General features: G+C 38.7%; 2 protein-coding genes across 2 annotated transcripts; one reads left to right on the plus strand and one right to left on the minus strand.

Annotated features, from left to right (window-relative positions):
* Nucleotides 1–159: 159 nt before the first annotated feature.
* LOC310950004 (cell surface A33 antigen-like) lies at nucleotides 160–6,083 on the minus strand. Its single transcript, XM_083917663.1, has 7 exons — nucleotides 5,929–6,083; nucleotides 4,951–5,111; nucleotides 4,368–4,584; nucleotides 3,762–3,926; nucleotides 3,349–3,465; nucleotides 3,035–3,161; nucleotides 160–1,748 (listed from the first exon to the last, which is right to left on the minus strand). The coding sequence occupies exons 1-7, from the start codon at nucleotides 5,966–5,968 to the stop codon at nucleotides 1,319–1,321; spliced, it is 1,257 nt and encodes a 418-aa protein (XP_083773789.1). The 5' UTR covers nucleotides 5,969–6,083; the 3' UTR covers nucleotides 160–1,318.
* Nucleotides 6,084–14,601: 8,518 nt separating this feature from the next.
* On the plus strand, nucleotides 14,602–21,143 carry LOC310946281 (gastrin-releasing peptide receptor-like; the record flags this gene model as incomplete). The annotated part of the gene is made up of 4 exons (XM_083912719.1): nucleotides 14,602–14,909; nucleotides 19,165–19,513; nucleotides 19,952–20,065; nucleotides 20,865–21,143. The coding sequence occupies 4 exons, from the start codon at nucleotides 14,602–14,604 to the stop codon at nucleotides 21,141–21,143; spliced, it is 1,050 nt and encodes a 349-aa protein (XP_083768845.1).
* Nucleotides 21,144–23,683: the final 2,540 nt, after the last annotated feature.

Genomic DNA, 23,683 nt, shown 5'->3' on the forward strand with positions numbered 1-23,683 from the left:
ATACAACTACTGCAACTACTCAATACATTTTTGTTTAACCCCACTACGCCTAGAATCAATATTATGTAATTATGAGTTATTTGGCAGCATTTATGTTCGGGTGGTGAAATGTTGCCACCTGGTGTGCGGGATTCATAAAGTTACAAGACGTTGTTCTTTTTAGTTCAGCTTTATTTTTACAGCACATTTCATGAAATGGAATACATCACAAAATGTTTCACAATACAAATCCCAAATGTAAAACTGGTAACATTAACATTGGTGAGATATGATAATAGCATTTCTAACGTACACCATCAATGCATTTCAACAGAAATCTCTTTATAAAATAATTCAACATGATAAAAAACATGGTAAAAGGTTATATACTATATATGTTAAAAATTTAGACGTATAAACATTTTGATTTTCATTTGAGATTTAAATAAAACCTGAGATATCTGTGATGACATCAATCCCAACAATCAGAGGAAGTTCTAGTTCCAGTTTCTGTAACATCATAGTGGAAAAAAAATGAAAGCACCAAATAGAAAGGCCATTAAAACTGGTTACATTTCTATGTTTCTATACAGAGATAGACAGTAGGTCTATGTAACTATGAACAGCATCATATTAACAATAAAGAATGATACAAAACTGAAGCCCTTTCCTTTAATGTGGAGGTAACTTCTTGAAAAAACATTTTTTTTAAACTACCACCAGTTGCACCCTACAGCAGAAGTAATCTCAAATCAAGACGGACAGACAAACCAAGGCCATGCATTCTTAATAGAAAATGCAAACATATTGCAATTAAAAAAGGGTAAAACATTCTTGTATACACCTTTTTTTCAGTTTTTCTTAAAAAATTATTCCAGTTCCTGTTATTTGTGTGATGTGAGTTTACACAACATAGACACAGATCTTGCCCCGGGCGGTGTTTATACCCGAGGCCACCTGAGTGTGTAACTGTTGACCCCACCCACTCACCTGCTCCCTGTTTAAAAAGGATCAAACGGGCTTTGTGGCCGCCATCTTGGGCTCCCTGCCCTTCTAACAAATCCTCCCACAAACAACTAAAAATTGTTCTACCTCTCAATCATAAAATGACTTAATGAATTAAAAAAAAAAAAAGCATGTTTGCATAATGTGCTAATCTGCTTCCTCCTCCTTCATCATTCTAATATAGTTGTGATGTTTTGGCCAATTATGTCACAACAAGCTCCATGGAGGCAAAAATGTTATTTGCGCCAATCAGGTAAGAGCCTGAGTGTGAGGTAACTGACTGCCACTGGTGGAAAGTCAACAGAGATAAAACAGTAGGCACAAGTTGGAGGCTTTAGTCGTCGTAGGTCGTCGGTGGCTTACTGGCTGGCACAGGTGGTCTGTCACGATCATCATAGGGCTCATCGTAACGGCGCTCGCCATCGTTACGGCGCTCGTCATCGTAACGGCGCTCGTCATCATAGCGGCGCTCGTCGTCGTAGCGCTCATTGCGGTCGCTGTACCTGTCACGGCGGTCCGTGTAGTCGCTGCGGCGATCGTCGTAGTCGCTGCGGCGATCATCGTAGTCGCTGCGGCGATCATCGTAGTCGCTGCGGCGATCATCATTGTACCTGTGGTTATCGTAGTCACGCTCACTCCGTTCCTCGTAGCGGTCGCTGCGTTCAACAGGGCTCCTCCTCACACTCGAGTCATCCTCTTCTCCATCGGTACGCCGACGCTCACCATTTTTTGCTGGCTCTTTGTCACTGTACTCTTCACGAACTCTGAAAAGTGAACGCATAAGAGTCAAATGTTTGTGTGAAGGATTCTTACGTGGTTGGTTCTGGAAATGGCTACTTCTAGTAAAATATGTAAGTGGCTAGTACATTTGATCACTCACCAGCCAAAACAACAACAATGCTAATCTATTAAGTTGCTGGTAAAATTTGAACATAGAATCGCCATTCGCCTGCTCAGTGACATAGATGGGATATTGTTTGTGTTCACAAATGCTCATGCTGTTTGTGCACCCGTATTTGGTGTGTTATCGCACAGTCTTTGCTTTTTGCATGTCATGTCATTTCACACCATAACATTAAGAGTGACAAAGTCTGCATAGTGAGGATAGATCAAACAAACACATGACTTTCACCAAAGAGACCGCCGTTTGTGTCCCTCGTGAAACCAAAAGTCAACGTTGGCTTATTTACATTGACAACTGCATTTCACAAACGTACTTATTTTCACCCAAACAACTAATCAAGGAGTTTTTTCTACATATTTTTAACCAAAATCATGATCTTATTTTTTTCTTAAACCATAAAAAAGGTAAAATACGTAGAATGCGAGAGATTCAAGATTGCGTTGGCTTGAGTGAAGAGTGCAAGCTTTGTGTTTTCAATACTGAGATTAATAAATCTGTCTTTGGCCTGGCTTAATACAAACACACAATATACAGGCTGTATAATTAAACAATCAAGAGGTATAGACATAGGATAAAAAGGCATTTCAAATGGAGCAAATATGGCTGTGCAAATGGGAACACGGTACAAATATCTGAAAGATATTGTACTTGAAGCTTCTTTGTGCATCATAATTGTTCAGATTTTTGGCAATGTCTGTCTCGGGGTTCAATGTATACAATAAAGAGGAAGAAAAAACGGATATCACATGTAGACATTTGATAACGCTATTTTACTTTTTGCTTACTTGGTGAGAAAAGGCCATTCTGGTTGCTCAGCCGAAGTCTTCCTTCTTTTAAAAGCCGTCTTAAACTTATTTTTACAGATCTGCTGTGTGATCTTTTGTGAGCTGTGCTGAACTTTTTGGCAATGAATAGTTATCTTTGACATCTTTAATTTCATTGGAACATTCTTCTTTTTTTAAAAGTGCTGCATAAATGCAATATTTTGGCCTCTAATAGACCGTGTATAAACCTAATAGCCCTGATATGTTCGACCACCTGCTCATTCGGTCTTGTGATTGGACCGTTGCAGATGTCCTCCTCAAGTTCACGCCACAACATCTTGTTCATCAGTGTGAGTGTGTCTTTATGGGAGAAAAACATTACCCCATGGCATATTCCTCCTCTTTCTTCTTCTTCCGGCAGCAACAGCAATAGATGACGACGACAAGTATGATCAATGCAGCCACGACACCTGCAATGATTCCTGCAGTGGAGCCAACGTTCATCGAAGCTACAGGATTAAAGGAAGACAAGGGAGGAGGAGGAGGAGGAGGAGGAGGAGGAGGAGGAGAAGAAGGAGAAGAAGAAGCATATTGTTATGTTCCGAATAATGTCTATAATGCATTATTGGAAAGATATTGGGAAGACTAAGTTCCCAGATTGTTGTTGAAAAGCTGCTAGCAGAAGGTTTCTCTCACGCGGCAAGACTGTGAGGGTGATGTTGCAGGTAGCAGAGCGGATCTTGTTACTGGAGGTGCAGGTGTAGTATCCTGATGTATCTCTGGTGATATTGAAAAGAGACAGGATGCCTCCCTCTGAAAGATGGACAGACTGTCACACATCTATATGACATGAATAACTCTTCTTTCATTGGTGTTCAGAAACTCAAAACAATGTCAGTGTTTGCACGGCTACCCTGTGCTTTAAACATCAAACATTGCTGAGATTTGACTCAGAGGTAGCAGCATGACGACGTTAAGCTTCAAACTTGTATAGCATGTGATGCAGACCAATGGGTGCGCTTTTGCAGAGGTGAGTAAAAAACCTTAATGAGATGACAGATTACTTAAACTTTCCAGGATCAATAGTCCTGACAGAAACTGATACTTACCGTCTGTGCTTCTAGGGTCTTTAACACGAGGCATTTTCCTGACATCTTGACTTTGCCACGAGTAAGTGGGTTTTGGGGAGCCTTCCTCAGACAGACAGGTCAGTTTGATGTTTTGGCCATACTCTGCCTTACCTTCGATCTTACAGATGGGTGTAGATGGGGCCACTAGGAAATAAAAAGGTGTAATTTGTCCTTAAATATTACATTCATACATGTCTAATGTAATTGGGTCAATCTAGACAAGTTTACATGTTTACAGAATCAACTCACATAACATATTTTCTAGTTAGGACATTTTATACGGAGAATGAGTGTTGTAACATCGCACAATGGTTAAAACAGGAAGACAGGAAGAGGAGATACTTCCTCTTGTAATGTTGATTTCTTTTTTTTGTACGTCATTGCTATAAGCAATGTTGCAGTAGCTTATATTACGGAACATTTATACACAAAACATGATACTGACTTTGATTTGAGATGTTAAAGCTTAAAGTAGAATACCGGACAATAGGCTGAATGGAAACCAGAAACAACATGCAATATCTAATTATTTTCAACCACTTTTAAACACGCAAAATATTTCTTTGAAAACAAAATACATTTTACCTAGGACAACCAGACGTGCAGTGTCAGCCGGAATGCCCTCATCGTCACCTGGAATCAGGAGACGACACTCAAACACCTTGTTGTCTGCTAGTGTGATGGAGTTCAGTTTCAGATTGGCCTTCCCTTTGAGAACATCTACATCCAGCGACGCCCGGCCTTCATACTGCGATTTGATGTCAGTTTGTTTCTTATGATGAAAATATGTCAGGATGTTGACCTGTGAGACAACGAGAGCATCAGAGGAACATTAAAAGAGGAAGACATCCAACTTCTCTTGATTTCATACATAATAATCACACGCACACACAGATTTTGCTACAGGAAGGAAAGGGACAGTTTACGCTGCTCAGTAAGATACTGAAGATTTGGCTGGGACAACAAATTAGCTTGTAATGTGATCGCATTTGCAGCCACTATGACCATGACCCCATACACACACACACACACACACACACACACACACACACACACACACACACACACACACACACACACACACACACACACACACACACACACACACACACACACACACACACACACACACACACACACACACACACACACACACACACACACACACCTCTTTAGCGTCAGCTGTTGCAGCCTCAGCAGACCATGTGATGAATGGATCTGAGGTACTCTTGGTTTGAAAGGTGCAGGGCAGTGTGATGTTGTCACCCCTGGCAAACTCGTATATCTCTTCCGGGATGACCACCTTGACGGCACCAACACTTGCCGACACTGTCACAGATTTTAAAACAGAGAATCTCGATTATTTACATTGGGCTGTGAGTGCCTGCCGGTTAGAAGGGGGGGAAAAGAAGATAATGTTAATCTGACTTTATTGCAGCCTGTGAGCAGCTGAACCTGAGATCTGCACAAATAACTTCACACCCCACCCTGCCACCCACACACACAGCACAGACAACACATACAAGTTTAGAAGTGAAACAATAAGGACAATCAATCAATAAATGAGCAGAAATCAACAGGTTGCAGCTTCTCAGATATGAATATTTCCAGGGTTTCTTTCATCTTTTGCTGCAGTAATGTCTATATTTGCTCTGAAAACTTGTGGTAGACAGTTATGAACCCAACGCTTAACCAGTAGCCTATGTTATCAAGGGAATGAGTTTTGATCGTCGTTGGTGAAACCCTATGTGCTATTGTAGCCTAAGTTTTATTGATAACGATAATCACCCTTAGTTTAGTTATTTTAGTTCTTAAATAAAAGCCATTGTGTTTCGTCTATATGCAATAAAAAGCAATACAGGTCGAATCAGAGGCAGATAAAACATTAGATAATGTTGATTTCAAGAGCTTCCGCGACATTAAATTCTAGTTTGCTTCATTTTTCTTTCATGGGAATAAAAAAAAAAAAGAGTAACTTCTCCGCAAAGCAAAGGAGACAGGTCACCTGCGCAAACAGGTCGCTTGGGCCTGCTCGGTTTCAGAGTAGGCCTACCTACCTGAAGGTGCGCAAACAGGTGTGGCAGCTCAGTAAGGCGCAAAGGAAAAATAAGCAAATGTTATTTCTCGCAGGAATAAGTCTACTCACCCAGAAACAGCAGAGCCAAGGAACAAATCCTCCTCTCCATTGCCACCACTTTTATCTCCCCAAACTAACTCACTGGTTGTTCCGAGTGTGGTCGTTCTCTCTCAAATTAAACATGGGGGGAACCGGAGCCGCCCGCTTCGTTATTTGCATCGAAACCTGACAGCAACCTGTGAGATGCGCCCGATGGGTGCGCCTGCCGCGTCTGGATGAGCGACAGCGCTCACAGCCAATCACCGCAGCTGCTGCGGTTCAGGGAACATTCTTGATCCGCCCACCTGGCGTGTGTCGGCTTGTCCTCCAGACCTGACCGTTCACAGAAAGCCTCCTCCTTCCTTGAATGAGCCAAATATTCTCAGACTATTCGCAACAACACAAGGAGCACATTTCCCAGATCCAACCACATTTGAATCTTGAGCTCTGTAGTTCATGGTGTCACCGGCCCATAATATTAACAGATATGCCCTTTAGTGAAATGTTCATTACTTATTAGGCTATACTTTCAATAATAAGCTTCATATCAATAGAGAGAAAGAGAGAAGATTGATCAAACCGAACACCCGTGTGTGTGTGTGTGTGTGTGTGTGTGTGTGTGTGTGTGTGTGTGTGTGTGTGTGTGTGTGTGTGTGTGTGTGTGTGTGTGTGTCCGTCAGTGTCTGCACACTGAGAGGACGTCTCTGTAATCCAACTGTTTAGTTGTAATCCCACGAGCACCAATAAGTAACTTTTTTTCAGAAGGGTACAGATGTTGTCGGTTCTTTAGGCAAGGCAAGGCAAGGCAGCTTTATTTGTATAGCACTTTTCATACACAAGGCAGACTCAAAGTGCTTCACAGCACAACATGTCATGAATGTTACATGAACAGTCACTAATCGTCTGCAACAAGTGACAGTGGAAAGGAGAACTGATCAAACCGAACACCTGTGTGTGTGTGTGTGTGTGTGTGTGTGTGTGTGTGTGTGTGTGTGTGTGTGTGTGTGTGTGTGTGTGTGTGTGTGTGTGTGTGTGTGTGTGTGTGTGTGTTTGGGTGGGTGGTGCAGCAGCTTTAAACTGATGTGTGCTGTTGGAACAAGAGAGGTTTCCTGTCAGACTGGTTTGACAAGGGTTATCACCTAGAGGCGCATACAAACAATGAAGCAGAAGGGTAGAAACAACGAAAAGAAGCATAGTGTGTCAGGACCGAATCCTGAGCAAATCATACAGCAACGATTACAGTTTTAAATGTTTCATCGTGCATGACTAACAGAGCCATAACTTTAAAGGTCATCCCTCAGCTGTACTGTTGCTGTTCAGTGTCTGTGACTTGGACACCATCCAACAGTGTCCCACATCCCTCTGCTCAGTCCAGTGGATTGTTCTGTGGGCGATAACACCAAAAAGGTCTCTGTTAGTGATCAAATGTTTAAAGACAAGGCAGTTTTTAATGTCCATTAAAGAGGTACTGCACATTTACATGTGTTTTTTGAGCTGTACACAAAATGATATGACTGTACTCCTATGAAACACACCAGTGCTAGTGTTGATAGTGACAGTTGTCACCAATTTAGAAAAATCAGCAATTCATGGGATGGAAATGGCTCAACACGCCCCCTACTGTTTAAAATGAGCCCTAACACAGTAAATCCAGTGATAAGAAAGGTTCTTTTCACAATTTTATTTAAATTTTGCATTCATTACAAATATGATAAACAGATATAATACATATATTTTTGAACAGATATAGAAATAAACAGAAATATAAAAATCAAACAAAGGAAAAGGAAAATAACAAATAAATACATCAAATATGTCAAAGGTCAGTAAAGATAGAGAATAAATTACATACAAACACTGAACAATCGCACAGTTTTGATGTCTTTTTACATTTTTGGATGAGTTAATTGTCTGAATATATAGCATTGTTTCTTTTCTAAACCCATTCAAGTGAGGTTTTACTTTTGCAAATTTATGAATATAAAACAAAGAAAATTATGAGGTTGATAAGAATTTATTCGTTCTCATATATATCGTATCTGACAAAAGCCAAATAAGTAATTTGCGTGTAATAGTTCAAAGTTAGAGGTGATATTACCCAAAATACATCTACAAATATTTTGCCACAGTTTGTGGGTATGGCCAATGATGAGGAGGAGTCGACTGGTTGGGACATCTCTATGTCATCACATTTAAAAATGTTAATACCCTCTAATCTGAGGTGGCTTTCTGAGACCCTTGCACATTTTGTTGCATTAAGCAGTGGGTGGATTTAGGCTCAGACCTGGATAACTAGATGATCACTGCCTGTAACAGCAGCAGAGATTCAAATAATTTGCACACGGACACACCGCTCATGTCACAGTTTTGGTTTGTTTTACGTGGTTTGTGTCATTACTGTTTCCATGGAAATATTCCTTACATTCATGGTTCATCTAAAAAGCTTCTGCACTATCTCAGTAATAGGGGGACTTGGCTTGCACATCTCTCCCTTTAATGCATATGAAGTATTTCGGGCTCGTGTGAATTGTATACTAACGGAGTGAAAACATTTCATTAGGTATGTCTTCTTCTTTTTCTATGGCTGTTTTGCAAGAATTATGCGTGTATTTGCGTCTTAAATTGGCCAGCTGTAACCACGGGCAACCACTTTAAAAAGGAGATGTCCTCATTTGTGCAGGGCTAGAACAGATGAAATGTTTCAAAAGAGTAACATTATGTTCCTTCCCATTTGTTAATAACATCAAGAAAAAATAACTTTTATACTTCTTCTTATACATGGAAATAGACTTAATATTGAACAGGTGCCCAACATTTTTTGTTGTGTCTTATTACTAAGATAAAGCACACACAATATTTGCACTTGTGAGTCGTGGCAGTAGATCTGTGTCCTTATAAAATGAAGACATCAACAGGGAAAGGAACCGTTGCCTATAGGGACAGTTCAGTGGAACGAGTGAGATCGGCAAATTAAAGTAATTTCCAGCCTGAACTGTTTTAAAAATAGAACCAACCTGGTGACAAGAGAGTGTAGCTGAATAGAGGAGGGCGCCATTTACCATCTTCATTTTTATTTAAGGAAATGTTTTCATTGATTATCACGCACTCTGTGAGCGCTTGTCTCGTCTCGATGTTTTGTGGTGAGGACCACAATGGAAATAAGTCCTTGACTTTCTTGTGTTTTTATCCTCAGTTGTATTTGATGTCTTTTCATGTGGTCTTTTCTTGTTTTTTTATACAATTTAATAAATAAAATAAAACTAAATCTGAGCTGTTTATCAATGCAATGTTTCTGATAGGCCTTTTTACATGGCAAGTTGGGTTCTTACAATGACATCAACATCACTGTGGCTCAGTTGGTAGAGCGTGCGGCCAATGTCCGACGGGTCAGCGATTCGATCCCTGCCCTGCCCTACTTGTGTCATGGTCATTGTGTCCTTGGGGAAGGCACTTCACCCACCTTGCCTTGTGTGAATGTGTATGACTGCTGTATGTTTGAGGAGGTGGTCGGAGAGGCCATACGAGCTGATTAGCGCCCACACGTCCGTCAGTCTATAAATCAAAGCCATAAGAAGAAGAATCTGGGGAACACAAAGACTTTTTGACACGTCACAGTAGGAAAAACACAGGTGTAAATGATTTCTATCTCTATTCAATTTCTGTCACACTGTCACTGGGACACTTATAGAACAAACCGTTTATTTTTGAGTAACACCAGTGCTTTTCCTACAAACACAGAAGCCTAATTAACTTGTATGATCATTATTCTTTTTTGTAAATTGCTTCCTTTATGGTCTGTTACATTCTTAAATCATGCAGCATGTTGTGCAACTCTGTGCAAGAGGCTCAATGTGGCATTTTGTGACATACCACATTACTGACAGAGAACTGCGACAAAAGATAATTGAACTGTGTATTTCCGCTGAAAGGTTAACAAGTCTCTGATCATAGTGCAGGCGTCATTCGATCTTTTGCCTGATATTTACATGACATTTTGTGCCTCAAGAGTAACCATTCCCTTGTATAAAATTAATTTTACAGTATGTTCACAAAGCCAGAAGACCTTTCATAAAGCGTAAAAAATAATAAGATGATTGGTACTTCTTCCACCCATGCACAGCTGTTTATATTCATTTGTATGTGTGTGAACTTGTGTGCCTTTTTCCCAGACCACCCTGGATTATCTTTCTCTCTCTCATCCCCTCTTTATCCTTTGCTTAACACCAAAACCAATTCCATCTTTATGCTCGTGGCAGTCTGATCTCCCTTACACACAATGACTCCCGACCCCATGACACATTTTTATTTTCTATGTTGTACAATTAAAGCACTTAAGATTTCCAGGCAACTCTTGACAAACCCCAGAGAAAAACAGGGATTAGAGATGTTCTCATTCTGTGGCAAATTAGCCCCTGCTGGATTACTGGCCATCGCTGTTTCTGTGTTTGTATCCATGTGATGTCCGTGTTGAAGCATCTCTCAAATTACCTGTAAAACATATTTCACGGACAGTTTCTCTGAATTGAGGGCCCGCTGATGTCCTGTCTGCCCTTTTTCAACTCAGATACTTGAAGTTTCATTATCCTGAGGATCCTTTCTACAGGACCCCCCTGGGTAAACACAGGATGTGGACCAACCAGAATATTACAGTAGTTAAATTCAACCTGTCAGCCTGTGAAAACAACACACTTTACAGCCCTCACAGGAGCAGAACATGACTCACATTTTGGTTAATGCATTTAATTATTTTGGGACTGCATGGCTTATAATTTCAAATGACTGTATCTGAACCGAGCCCAGATTCGCAGCACAAAGTTTTAAACGATGTAGAAGCACAATCTGCAGAGTTCAAAGGTTAAGTCTGTAATAGATGGTTAAAATGGTTAAACTTGCACTCAACCAAAACCTTTAGGTAATCTAAATTGTATCAATTTGCTTAGCAACAAAAAATGTGTTATTTGTCTTCATATTTGCTGAAAGTGTCACTATATCATAACAGCACAATGAGACAGATAATCGGTGAAAAAGTCATGTAACTTTACCTCCATCTGCTGTTCCTGTCTGCTCTCTCTCTCTCTCTCTCTCTCTCTCTCTCTCTCTCTCTCTCTCTCTCTCTCTCTTTCCTAATTGCACCTAATGGTATCTGCTAGTTTCCACCACATCCACCAACTGATCAGCTGGACAAATGTTCTCATTTTACGGCTACATGTTACTCTAAAATATGTTTGTGAAAACATTAACAGAGTAATAGTTTGACTGGAGTTTAGAGCAGTCATTGATAGTGCCTCTGTTTTGAGTGGTTGTCTGTCAAGGACAGTCCGTCTCATTGTGCTGTCAGGATGTAGTGAGACAGAAAGTCCAAAGTTTTCTCCTATCCAGTGAAATATCTACTGGATTCTAGGGCAGTCTGCTGTAAGTTGATTAGTCAACTAATTGATGATTTTGGTCTCATTGACTAAGATTTCTTCAGTCAATTAGTAGTTTCTTATGCTTTTTCTATGGTGAATGACTTATTACCAAGAGACTCATGAGTATATCTTTGGTAAACACAATATTTAAAGTGGTGCTTTTGCATGATTCTTTGTGGTGAAAGTAACTCACTTTTACAGATATGTCGATGAAATAAACTACTTGATTAGTCGACAAAGAATTTCTTTAATCGATGACAGCCTTAATGGATTAAAACAATAGTTTTAGTTACATTCATGGTTCCCAGAGAATGAAGTCTATTGACTTTAACCTTTGACTTTGGATGGATTGTCATGGTACTGGACACATCCATGTCCCCCGGATGAGTCATTGTGATGATCGCTTAACTTGTCCTCTATCACATCTTCTGGTCAAAATTATCATTCGCGCAAAAAGATTTACCAGAACACGCACATCCCAAACGATAAATAGGTGCTGGACAAAATAACATGTCAAAGACGTAAAACATAGTATAGATAATGCACCCATGACCATATATTTTGGGGATTTTATCAAGATATTGTATGCTTTTATTAACCCAGTTATATTATCTTATTTATGTCTATATTTATGCATCTATATTTTTATTTAATCATTCCTGTTTCATTTAATCTATCGGTAAAGCACTTTTGTTGTTTTTAAATATTGTGTTCTGCACTCTGTCATTTTACTTTGCTACTTGTTCTGTTTGCTGTTGACCTGAAAGACTTAATATAATATTGTATCACAATGAAGATTTACACCTTTGGTAAACATTACACAAACTCACCTCAGATCTCGGTGCCTAGCCATGTCTCCTCAGCAACCGCTAGTGTATGTGAGTGGGTGTGTGTATGTCTATGTGTGTGTGTGAGTGTGTATGTCCTTGCGTATCTCTGTGTGTATATTTTTGGGGGTCGGAGGTTTGAGTTCTCATGGTGTTTCTTTGTTGTCCATGTTTTGTTTCATTTCTTGTTTCGCTTTCATTTTCTGTAAGGCAATTTGTGCTACTGTCAAAGTATGAGAAGTGCCATATAAATAAAGATTGATTTGATTTGATTGGATTACATGTGCTAAATATCAGAAAATCAGCATTGTGAGCATGTTAGCATTAGCATCAAGCTTAGAGCACCACTGTACAGCCTAATACAGAGCATGTCTTGGTTTGGCTTTATACTATTAGCCGGGGCCACAAATCAATTTTAGCAGCAGTCCATTTCATCGACCCATTTTCTAAACACCTCCATCTTGTTCAGGGTGGCGGTGGGCTGCAGTCTTTTCCAACACACAGTGGATGAGAGGCAGGGTACGCTCTAACCAAGTTGTCAGCCTGTTATAACAATTCCGCTCTTTTCAATTGAAAACATATTTATCGATACCAGTGTCATTACTAATGGCAGCTTACAATAACACAGACAATACATACAAGGGGAAAGCACAAACAATGTTGTTCAAAGGCATTATGGACTTACAGCTTCAGTTCTCGGAAAAAAACAACACAAAATAGTGATAAGTATTGTTACGGTGCAAAAGAAGAGTAAATAAATAAAAGACTTGGAATAATAATAACTTTGACAGCCAGAAAAGCACAAAATCACTCTGTGTGTTGTGTGAGTTTTTGATTTTCTTTACATTTGTTTTGGAGAAAATATCAAAAACAAAGTCATTCTTTTTCACTCCATCTTCGGACAGATTTTAACAACACAGATACGATACTGACATCAGTTATCGGTGTTACCAATTCGAATAGGTGGATCAGGTACCGGTGACAATGGGGCCGATCTATTCAATCAGTTCTTTATTATTATTATTTTAATAATACTTGTATTGCTATGTATTTATTAGTTAGATTTTGTTTTACAAAGTTAGAAAGCAACCGTTAACGTTGCCACACATAAAAGAATGTTAAGTTAATTCCACAAATTAATTAATGGTGTCGGATTGGTGCTCAGTATCAGCTGACATCCAAAAGCTCAGGTATCCGTATCGGAACTGAAAAAGTCAGATTGATGAATCCCTAATTTTGCAGTTCATCCTTAATGGCTTAAACTATGACAAACAACATTAATATTCCCTAAACCGTAAGTGTAAATGTCACAACTGTTACATCACAACTCAATTGCATGTCTACAAAAGGAAGAAACTCTGAGCTTTTTAGATTTTGATTTCAACAATAGGCAAACGTTTACTGGAAAGTGCTGTAGTACAAAGAACAGGGATATGCCCATTTGAACATATAGGCTACAGTAAATGTACTTGTGTAACAGTGTGTCACATGTAAACACTAAATTCATCTTTGATCGTTCATGTCAAGTCAAATACAATGAACCCTGCAAAAATGAAAACACCAGTGTGAGAAAAGTCACTAGTATTGTGTTAATTTAGCATCATAAGATTACATCATAAGTATTACACGTCATATTGTATATGCATGTATGTTTGACAGATTTTGATAACGGACCAGTGGTCTGTGTGTGTACCTTGAGAACAATTCACTTGGTTGGCACCCTCTTTTCCTTTTCCCTAGGACAACTTGTGGAACTCTCCTCTTGTCTCCTTTGTTGGGCATCTTGTTCTCCAAGCATAGGCATGATCCACAGCCAGTTGAACCCACACATCTTCCTGGATCCTCAGCCAGTGAGTGTCAGAATTTGCCAGACAACAAGAGTTTAAAGGCGGAGAAAGGACTGCACATAGGAATAAAATGGATGAAGAAAACTTTCATAGAAAGAATGTAGTGTTGCATTTTTAAGTTGTATAAATGTTAGGCATGTGTGTTAAAATGTCACTTCTGAATGGACAAATGTGATAACCCTAACACAACAGACTCGTGATTTTATATATATATATATTATAATATGAAATAGTTAAATTTAAGTTTAATAGTGTTTGGCCACTTTTAAACACTTTCTGTATCAATTCGTATGTTCTTTCTTGAATTCAGCACAGACACACACATATTTATTACTCTTCACTGGTGTATGATACGTACAATGGTGCGCACTGACAGCCCCTAGCGGACCCTCACATCCAAACACTGAGGAGGACATGCACTCAACTCTTAAGTTGGACATAACATTTTCACCACAGTAGGTGAACCTTCTCTCTGAAAACCCCAAATAACCTGATGTGTCTGAGTTTTAACTTAAATGAAAGAAAACATCTCTTGAGTGGTCAGTTGGTTTCGCGGTGTGAGAGGTGGACCCTCTGTATCCAAACGCGTTGCGCAGCGCTCTCCAAAGAACGACACGGACGATGTGGATCACCGGCGTGGTCATCGCTTCGGTTTACGGTGTCATCATCGTTTTGGGGCTAATCGGCAACATCACGCTGATCAAGACGTTCTGCTCTGCCAAATCCATCCGCAATGTGCCGAATCTCTTCATGTCGAGTCTTGCGCTCGGGGATGTTTTACTGCTGTTGACCTGCGCTCCGGTGGATGCCAGCCGCTACCTGTCAGAGGAGTGGCTGTTCGGGAGAGTGGGCTGTAAAGTTATCCCCTTCATTCAGCTCACCTCGGTTGGAGTGTCTGTATTCACTCTCACAGCCCTCTCTGCTGACAGGTAGGCTCCTGTTGTCAACCATATTAATTTTAATTTAATCATCATTTAATTTCTATCATTTAATCAATTTTCAACGTGGCCAAACTATCTAAATTGCGCTAAAAAACAGGTACAGGTCATATGCATGTTTTTTTATTATTATTATAATGAAAAGCAAATATTCAATTGTGTATTGATCAAGGGCATATTACGCACGAGAGGGGTGCCTTTGTTTAAGGCTGCTTGACACGTGTACAACGATGAAGGCAATCCATTGCTACAGAATCAATTCATTGCTGTCAATTTCTATTTTCAAACTTTTGTTGATGAATGAGATTATGCCTTTATTTGACTGAAAACTGTGACACTGTCAGTCTGGAGGATATGCGTATTATCAACATTAGACATTTAGAGCCTAGGCAGTCAATGGAAAACCTAAATGGTGTAGCTGTAGGTTAATGTGTGTTTGTGCTTGTTTTTTTTTTCCCAAGGAGCCATGACCTTATTAACCTGCTTCACATACAGTCAGACACAGTGAATAACCTTGTGAGTGTAAGAAACGAGATGAAAAGAAGCTAATTGTGAAAAACCTTGAGCTTTATGTGTCAAACCTTTAATAATGTTTGCCTCAGTAAATCATTCCTGGAGTCTTTGTTGAGCTGCAAGACTGACATTCAAGGGTTGAGTCAACCTTATTGATCGTCTTTCATTATGGTGTAATAGCACTTGTATAAATGTGAGTATTTCCTTTCACAGCTTTGGGTGTTTTTACCATGTAAAATTGCACTGCCTAACTATTTCAGTATGGCAGTAGGGACAATATGAGCTGTACCTGTAGGACTACAGCATTATGCTTCAAGTTTGCACGATGCCACAACCTGCAACACAGTAATGTGCATATAGCTCTATCTGTAGGCTAATCTGTGAACACATCAATCAAGTCTGAGACTGGCTTCCTCCTGCAGAAGTGGTTTAAAGGAGAAATGTTGACACATTTTGGGAAATACACTTAAATTCTTGCGGAGAGCGAGACTAGAAGATATATCCATGACTGTCGTCGACTTTCGTGTGACGTGAACATATTTCTAGCCTGATCTTGTGTTATTGTGAGAATTCGGAAGGATTTTAGTGACCTTTGGACAGAATTAGGCTACTTGTTTCCCATCGTTTCCAGTCTTTGTACTAAGCTAAGTTTGCTGGCTGCTGGCTTTAGCTTCATATTTGTTTGCAGCAGCAGATATCAGAGTGGTTTGAGTCTTTGCATCCAACTCTTATGAATTAGTGAAGTTCCCAAAATGTTGAACCAGTCTTTTAAAGTCCGGTTTACTCATCATGAGAAGTAGCCTACCACTCAACTTGCAAACCGAAAATAAGAAATGCAAACCCAAAGGCAGCCAATACAGTCATACTGAAGCTTTTTGATGCAAATCACATTTCTTTGCATTGTGTAGCTCTTTGTCAAAGCTTGGAATAACGTATAGGGATTTTGCAGTGACCCCATAGAAGTAACATAGGCTACAGCAAACAATAGATCTCTTTATCCGTACGTGCAATTATAAATCTCTGCCACTCAATCACAGTTACAGGTTTGAAGAAAATGAAGAAAAAGGAAAAAAGAAGTTTAAATTTTTAACTTTATAACATAAGCTTTGCTATAAGTTAGTCTGTTACAGTCACTCATCCAAGGAAAGAAATCTTGCTATTTATGCGCTAAAAGTAGCTGCAACTTGCTGCACCTTGTGAAAAAAGGAAAAGAGCTGCAGAGCTAAGATATTTCACTTCATATATGGCTGCTGGAGAATGAGAGGTGGAGAGGTGTGTTTATGGGACTTTCATTTCACATTAGTCTGTCCAACCCAGTAGGCTACCTGCTCACACTGATCAGTATACCAACCTGATACCAGCCATTAATTAATTGATGGCTTTTACAAATATCTTATATGCAAGACAACAAGAATGTATTAACACAGTCATTAGTGGGAGCAGCATGGCGATGGCATTGTTATCACATCTTAAATGACACACATGGTACCCATAGCCTCTGCTAGGAGCAATTTGAGACAACACTCATACTCCTTCTCGGAGTCATAACACAGCTAAATCAGAAGACACAGACACGATACACCCATTCATATATTCAGCGTGAATTACACTTTCCGACATCATGCTGGATGTACATCAATATAAACGTAAAAACAACAACAACAACAAAAAATGTAATCCACAGAATGCATGTTCTCTTCTTTGGATCCGGCATATTAGACACTGCAAAAAGGGTTTGCTGCCCTTTACTGTTTGTAATCTACTATCCTTTAACACTGCATATATACAATATAATACTGTGCAGATGTTCCATCAGTTTCATCATTTTCTGTTTAAATCGCCCAATGCACTATGTAACTAATTGTAACAGAGGACAGAGGTCATAAAATAAGCTTAGTGTCAGACAGAAGTTTCAAAAACACAAAAAAAACATGCCCTATACTATTAAATATTAATAACTATGTAAACGAAAAACCAAGTTAAAGTCCAGAACAAAACCATAGCTACATTACCTGATTTATTTGTATTTATTAGCATAAAAACTCATGATAGAAACTATTATGCTTCATCAGGACTTAGTGGGTGTGGTGTGGTTTTATCAGATTAGATTGAAAAACTACAATATTTCTCTCTCTCATGAGAAATGTACAGGGACAAGCCTGTTTATCTGTTTGTATGTTTTACATAACACATATTTTTCTGCATGTACAGGGCTGAGAGGTACAGTAATAATACATCTCAATGGCAACAATGTGGTGTGCAGTTCAGTTCTTGGAAATATCTAAATTCAGGCTGCTGAACTCACAATGTAATTGCATGGGTTTTATGTTTTTTCAAGGTAATGTTCTTCAATTGAGTGCACCTTTTACAAATCATCCTTGGATCAAGTGGTGCTTTTAAATTCAATAACAACGCTGGGAAAATAGATCAGAATTGAATCATATAAAAACTGAAGGTGCAAAGAAAAATGCACTGCCTCTTTTTCCCTTGGTTGAACCTGTACCAACCTTTTGATAATAACTTGTCCTTCCACTATTCATATCACCATCAGGTTGCTGTTATCCTCTTGGTAAGGCTTGTTTTTAGTGCTCCTCATTTTTCTATTACTTCCTGAAGTTCAGCAGGTAATGCTTTTACCTCTGATGCTAAACAGATCTCAGGTTTCAAGACATTATTAAGAACATTTTGAGTATCAGATTGCTAAAAGAAAGAAAGCAAACTAGAAAGACCGTTTTGCGATGGGATCACACCACCTCTGGAAAAAGAGTTGCAGAAAACCTGGACCTAAATTATACCTAAAAATTATAATTGTTGTTAACTTTCACAATAGCAGATGATTTCCTTATTTTGGCTGCTGGCTTATTATTGATATCCTGACCTAAAAGTGGAATTTAAGTTCACCAGAAATGACTCAAAATGGTGATAATCAGTCAGTTTTAATACTGTGTATTAAAACGGTGTAATACTGAACGCCGGAGGAAGTCTTTTCTTCCGGCGGCCATCAAACTCTATAATTCATCTCCCCCAGTCAGGTAAGGAACAGTGGAGACACTGTATCCTGAAAATGTCACTTTGTCACTTTATATCATCACTGCATCACTTTATTCAGTTGTACTGTCACTTACTTCAGTAAGTAATGCTGCTACACTTTACACTGTCACTTTATACCACCACTACATCACTTTATTTATTTATTAATGGTACTGTAACTATCTGCTGATACACTTACTGTGCTTTAGGACATGCTGCTACGCTCCACTGTGCCATACTGTCACTTAGTTCTGTAGGAAATGCTGCTACATTTTTAACATTTTTAACACTTATAACTTATCGCTCCTTCTCACTTATTTAGTTTGTACTTATTTCATTTCAGTCTGCTGCTAAACTGCACAGGGCGTATTGTTGTATATTGTATATACCTACGCTTAACCACGATGTCTGTTGCACTCTGTCACACTTGGTTCATTGCTTGATTTATCTGACGTTAGCTTTATTTTGATTTGATTTATGTTTATGCTTATTGTTACTCTGATCCTTTTCCGCCTTTGTATTGAAACTGTTGCAAAATAATCTCCCTCGGGATAAATAAAGCTTCTTGAATCTTGAATCTTGAATCTTTTATGTTTTTATCTATCTATCTATCTATCTATCTATCTATCTATCTATCTATCTATCTATCTATCTATCTATCTATCTATCTATCTATCTATCTATGCATCTATCTATCTATCAGGTACAGGGCCATCGTGAAGCCCCTGGACATCCAAACATCTAGCACCACTACCGGCATCGTCCTGCAGGCAGCGCTCATCTGGCTCTTCTCCCTGGTCCTGGCTATCCCCGAGGCCATCTTCTCTGACCTCCATACTTTTAACGTCACCTCCACTAATGAGAGCTTTGTCACCTGCGCGCCGTATCCCCATGGGGAACTGCATCCCAAGATCCACTCCATGGCCTCCTTCCTCATTTTCTACGTCATTCCCCTGCTGGTCATATCGGTGTACTACACCTTCATCGCCCAGAGCCTGATGAAGAGCGCTTCAGACCTGCCTGTGGAGGGGAACGTGCATGCAAGACGTCAGGCAGGTGTTCAACTTGTCGTTATCAGGGTCGTAGCCCAATTTGTGATATATATATATATATATATATATATATATATATATATATATATATATATATAGGTCACAAACACTTTACTATTTGAATGAGTTACATTTAATTATATTTTTTGTTACAATCACACCCAAACATGCTCCAAAGGCTGTTTCGAATCCTTATTCACATATAGAAGTAAACTTTTGGAGGTAAAAATGCTGATTTATTTTGTTTATTTATTTATTGATGTTTCTAAAACTAGTCAAATTTGAAATACAATCTGAAACTACTGAAATCTACTTATTATAGTTGTGCTGTGTTCAATGTTTTATAAGATTTTGCTTTAAACATTAATGTCTATTATATGTATTATATATATATATTTTTTTTTGTTTGTTTGTTTGTTTGTTTTCTAAAACCAACAGGTTGAATCAAGAAAGCGCTTGGCCAAGACAGTGCTGGTGTTTGTTGGTCTCTTCGCAGTTTGCTGGCTTCCCTGTCACGTCATCTACTTATACCGCTCCTATCACTACTCCCAGGTATTTCCATGTCTGTTTATTTGTTAGTATGTGGGTCAGCTGTGGCTCAGCAAGTAGAGTGGGCTGTGATGTAATTTGTATTCCTCATATGGATACGTTTATTTGTAACATAATGTTTTAACCATCGACCTTAATTGATTCATCATTTATTAGTAGTGTATGTAGCCAAGTTAGATAGAGCGGGGGGCTTTAACAGTATAGAAAAAAACAGGATTTCACAGATGCATCATTTTCTTTAGAAACTGGAGGTTGTGGCACTGGGTGATACGGTCTAAAACTTCTATCCTGATATAGGTCATTTCATATCTCGATAACGATGTAGGCTATTTATCACGATATAGCCCGTTTTCTGGAAATTCAGTAAATAAATGGTCTATATGAAATAACCACACAGTAAAGCAAATATTTTATACTCCGGTGTAAATTAAATATTTGACAAATGAAAAGTACTCACTGTTTTTCTCATTTTAAGTACTTTAATTAAAAATGTGCAGGGATCAGAACGTAAAATGTTGTCCAAATGACGTCACGCAGGACAGCCACTGTTTTTTCAACATTGTGATAGAAACAATAAAGAAAAATATATGAACAATATACATATTTTTACCATAAGCTATACTGTCAATCGCCCAGATGTAGGAGGTTGTGTAGGTAATGGGAAGACAAGGTCTATATGACTTGAGTGTATGATAATAAAAAAAAACAGAAATCTAAATTTCTGATCATGTTTTATTCCCTGTATTCCCTCAATCCTATTTGTCTTTCTCTCAACACACCACCCTGTCTCTCCCCACGCCAGGTGGACACTTCCCTGCTTCACTTTTTGTGCAGCGTCGTAGCTCGTATCCTGGCCTTCACCAACTCCTGCCTCAACCCTTTTGCCTTGTACCTCCTCAGCGAGACTTTTCAGAAGCAGTTCAACCAGCAGCTGTGTTGTTGCTGCCGCGTGATCCTCCAACGCTCGTCACAGAGCCCGACTCATAACACACATATGACATCTGTCCGCAGCACGCAACACTCCATGGCCAGTCTGAGCATGATCAATGGCAGACGGATTTATCAGGAGGACTGTGTGTAAGGACAGTGTGTGTGTGTGTGTGTGTGTGTGTGTGTGTGAGAGAGAGAGAGAGACTGTACACATGCAGGTGCATACGTCTGTGCTTTCCACACTTCTCTTGTGACTTCATGATAGCAGATGTCATTTCAATCCAGTGCTCTTTTAGTGATGGGCTTGTAAGTTTAACTTATTTATTTAATTTAATTGTAAAGTGGTTTGTAAAATATCTTTCGTAATATGCAGTTGTTGTATTTTTTACAATCTAACTGCTGTATTGTGTGAGTATTATTTAAAAAAGGAAAATCTCAAGTGCATTCTTTACTTTTTTGCTTTGCGTCAGTGACCTCAACACTTGATCATAACTGTATTTGGAGCCATTATTCATAATATCATCAGAAGATCAGTCCTCAAAGCATCAGGGTATTAGTATCAAACTGACTCTTGAAAAAACACTGGTGTCCAACCCTTCTCTTTTGGAAAATAGATTTTAAATGTGAATAAACTATCACAAAAACTATAGCGTTTTGCTTCTGTGAACAATAATCATCTCTAAAGAAGCTACATGCCGTATTCACGTAAGTGTAAAGACACATTTTGCAAAAACAAGTAGACTGCTCTTTCACTCTTTCGAAAAGGCAGAATAAGGTGGATCACCCCTTGAGTACAAAAGTATCTTTAACTAAAATAATCTAAATAACTATCATTGGCACTTTTCATGATAAATAAGATGCTTTTGCTGTGGTGTTGCTAAAAAGTCCAAACAGTGTGTTCTAATATGTCGTATATTTTTATATTGGTGGAGATTCTCCTGAATATTGATGTAAAATATTCTGTCTGCTTATTGTATGTGTATAATATTTCTAAATGTTTGATGCTGTCAAATTTAAAGTGTACTTTCAGAGATGTAGTTTAAATGTTAGTTGTTTTCAAGTAACATAATGTTTATTCGAGATGCGACTCAGGTGTACACAGTGAATGTAAATGCATGCTTTAGAAATCACATTTGTAATTTGGTGTTGGATTACGCAATGTGTGTTCATATTCAATGTTGTTGTGTGTGAAGGAACTTAAACTGACAGACTGTGTGTGTGTTTAGCTGTAATAAATGATGCCGTGCATGTCTCTTTCCAACCGAAGAAAACAACATAAAGCCAATAAAAATATGCTGCCAATTAGTGTGCAGCATATAGCTTTCTGTCGTAAAGATCCGTGTGTGTCTTTGTACTTTGGTTATGCTTAGAGTCTTAGTCCTGTTGACTGTTTAAAATACGCCACATAGTTTCTGCTGTTCACTGGCATGATTATTCCGCACTGTCACATGCTAGATTTACCGTCACCATGTCACACCACAATGTCCTAATTTGGTATTCCACAGAGTGAGAGGATCATGCCCAGGTTGTGATGAGTGGGGGTATAATTCATTCTGGATAACGTTTGTTTAAATGCGTGTAAGCACCTCGCCAAATTTCTGTCCTGCATGGTCTCAGCCATCTACTTAACATGTCATCTTTATTATAGTCAGGCTCATTCTGTGGAAAGTCTGGGATCTAAATGAGGATTACTTATTATGGTTTTAATTTAAGGAATGAAAGAAGCTCAAATCAAGGCTAACAAAAGCCCATTAGTACATGTGCTTAAAATCCCTTTCAATAGTCCCGCAGGAAGGCTGCAGAGATTACAGGACTTTCTTTTTAAGGACATCTCTCACTCTTGCACAATAAATTGCATAAAAATATTTATAATCAATCAAGTCCATTAATGGCTTAAAAGTCATCTCCATATATAAATAACACCATTCTGCTTTGAATAGCAATTTTTGTTTGATATCCGGCTTTAAAAGCTGTAAGATTTCCTCGCGCCAAACTCTGCTCACATCATTCTTCACAGTGAAAATCAAACATTCAAATGAACGAGCCGTAGAACGATTAGTATTAGACTGTATCTTTATCAGACTATATCTTCTTTTTTTACCAATCTCAATCTATTGTACAGGCAGAAGTTCATTAAAGTCACAACATTAGAATTGCAAGATAATAACAAAATGATGGTAAAATCAAATGTTCTGTGTAATATTTCATTCGTCTAAGTCATTTTAAAAATGTTTTTTTTTTTCATTTTTCCTGTTTCAATAATATGTCATAAGAAAAGTTTTTTTGACATCTAACAATAATTGCCATATAGTTTTGTATTAGTCAATGTAGCGCGGTAAAAAGCTCAATGTCTGACGTCACCTGGAAAGTGTTTGAGTGACTCAAAATGGTATAAAGAAATAAGATAGCACTTTGCAGCCACATATCAAGTTACCTTTACAACGGCAGAAGATTTTGTGTACAGTTGTGTGTTTGTGTCTTTTTATTTCACCTTCTTTACAGCGTTGAACATGTTATGCTCTTTACGGAGTGATGGAGTCAAATAATCAATTAAATACTCATTTTTATCAAAACAGCTTGTTGAATAAAACAGGCGTGCTTTCATGGGTCTTTATCAATCATCTTAAATCCTAAATGTTATTGTTCTTGCTGTAATATGTCAGGCTGAACCATGAAAGTGGGTTAAACAGC

This window comes from Echiichthys vipera, assembly GCF_963691815.1.
Source record: "Echiichthys vipera genome assembly, chromosome: 1".
Classification (NCBI taxonomy): Eukaryota; Metazoa; Chordata; class Actinopteri; order Perciformes; family Trachinidae; genus Echiichthys; species Echiichthys vipera.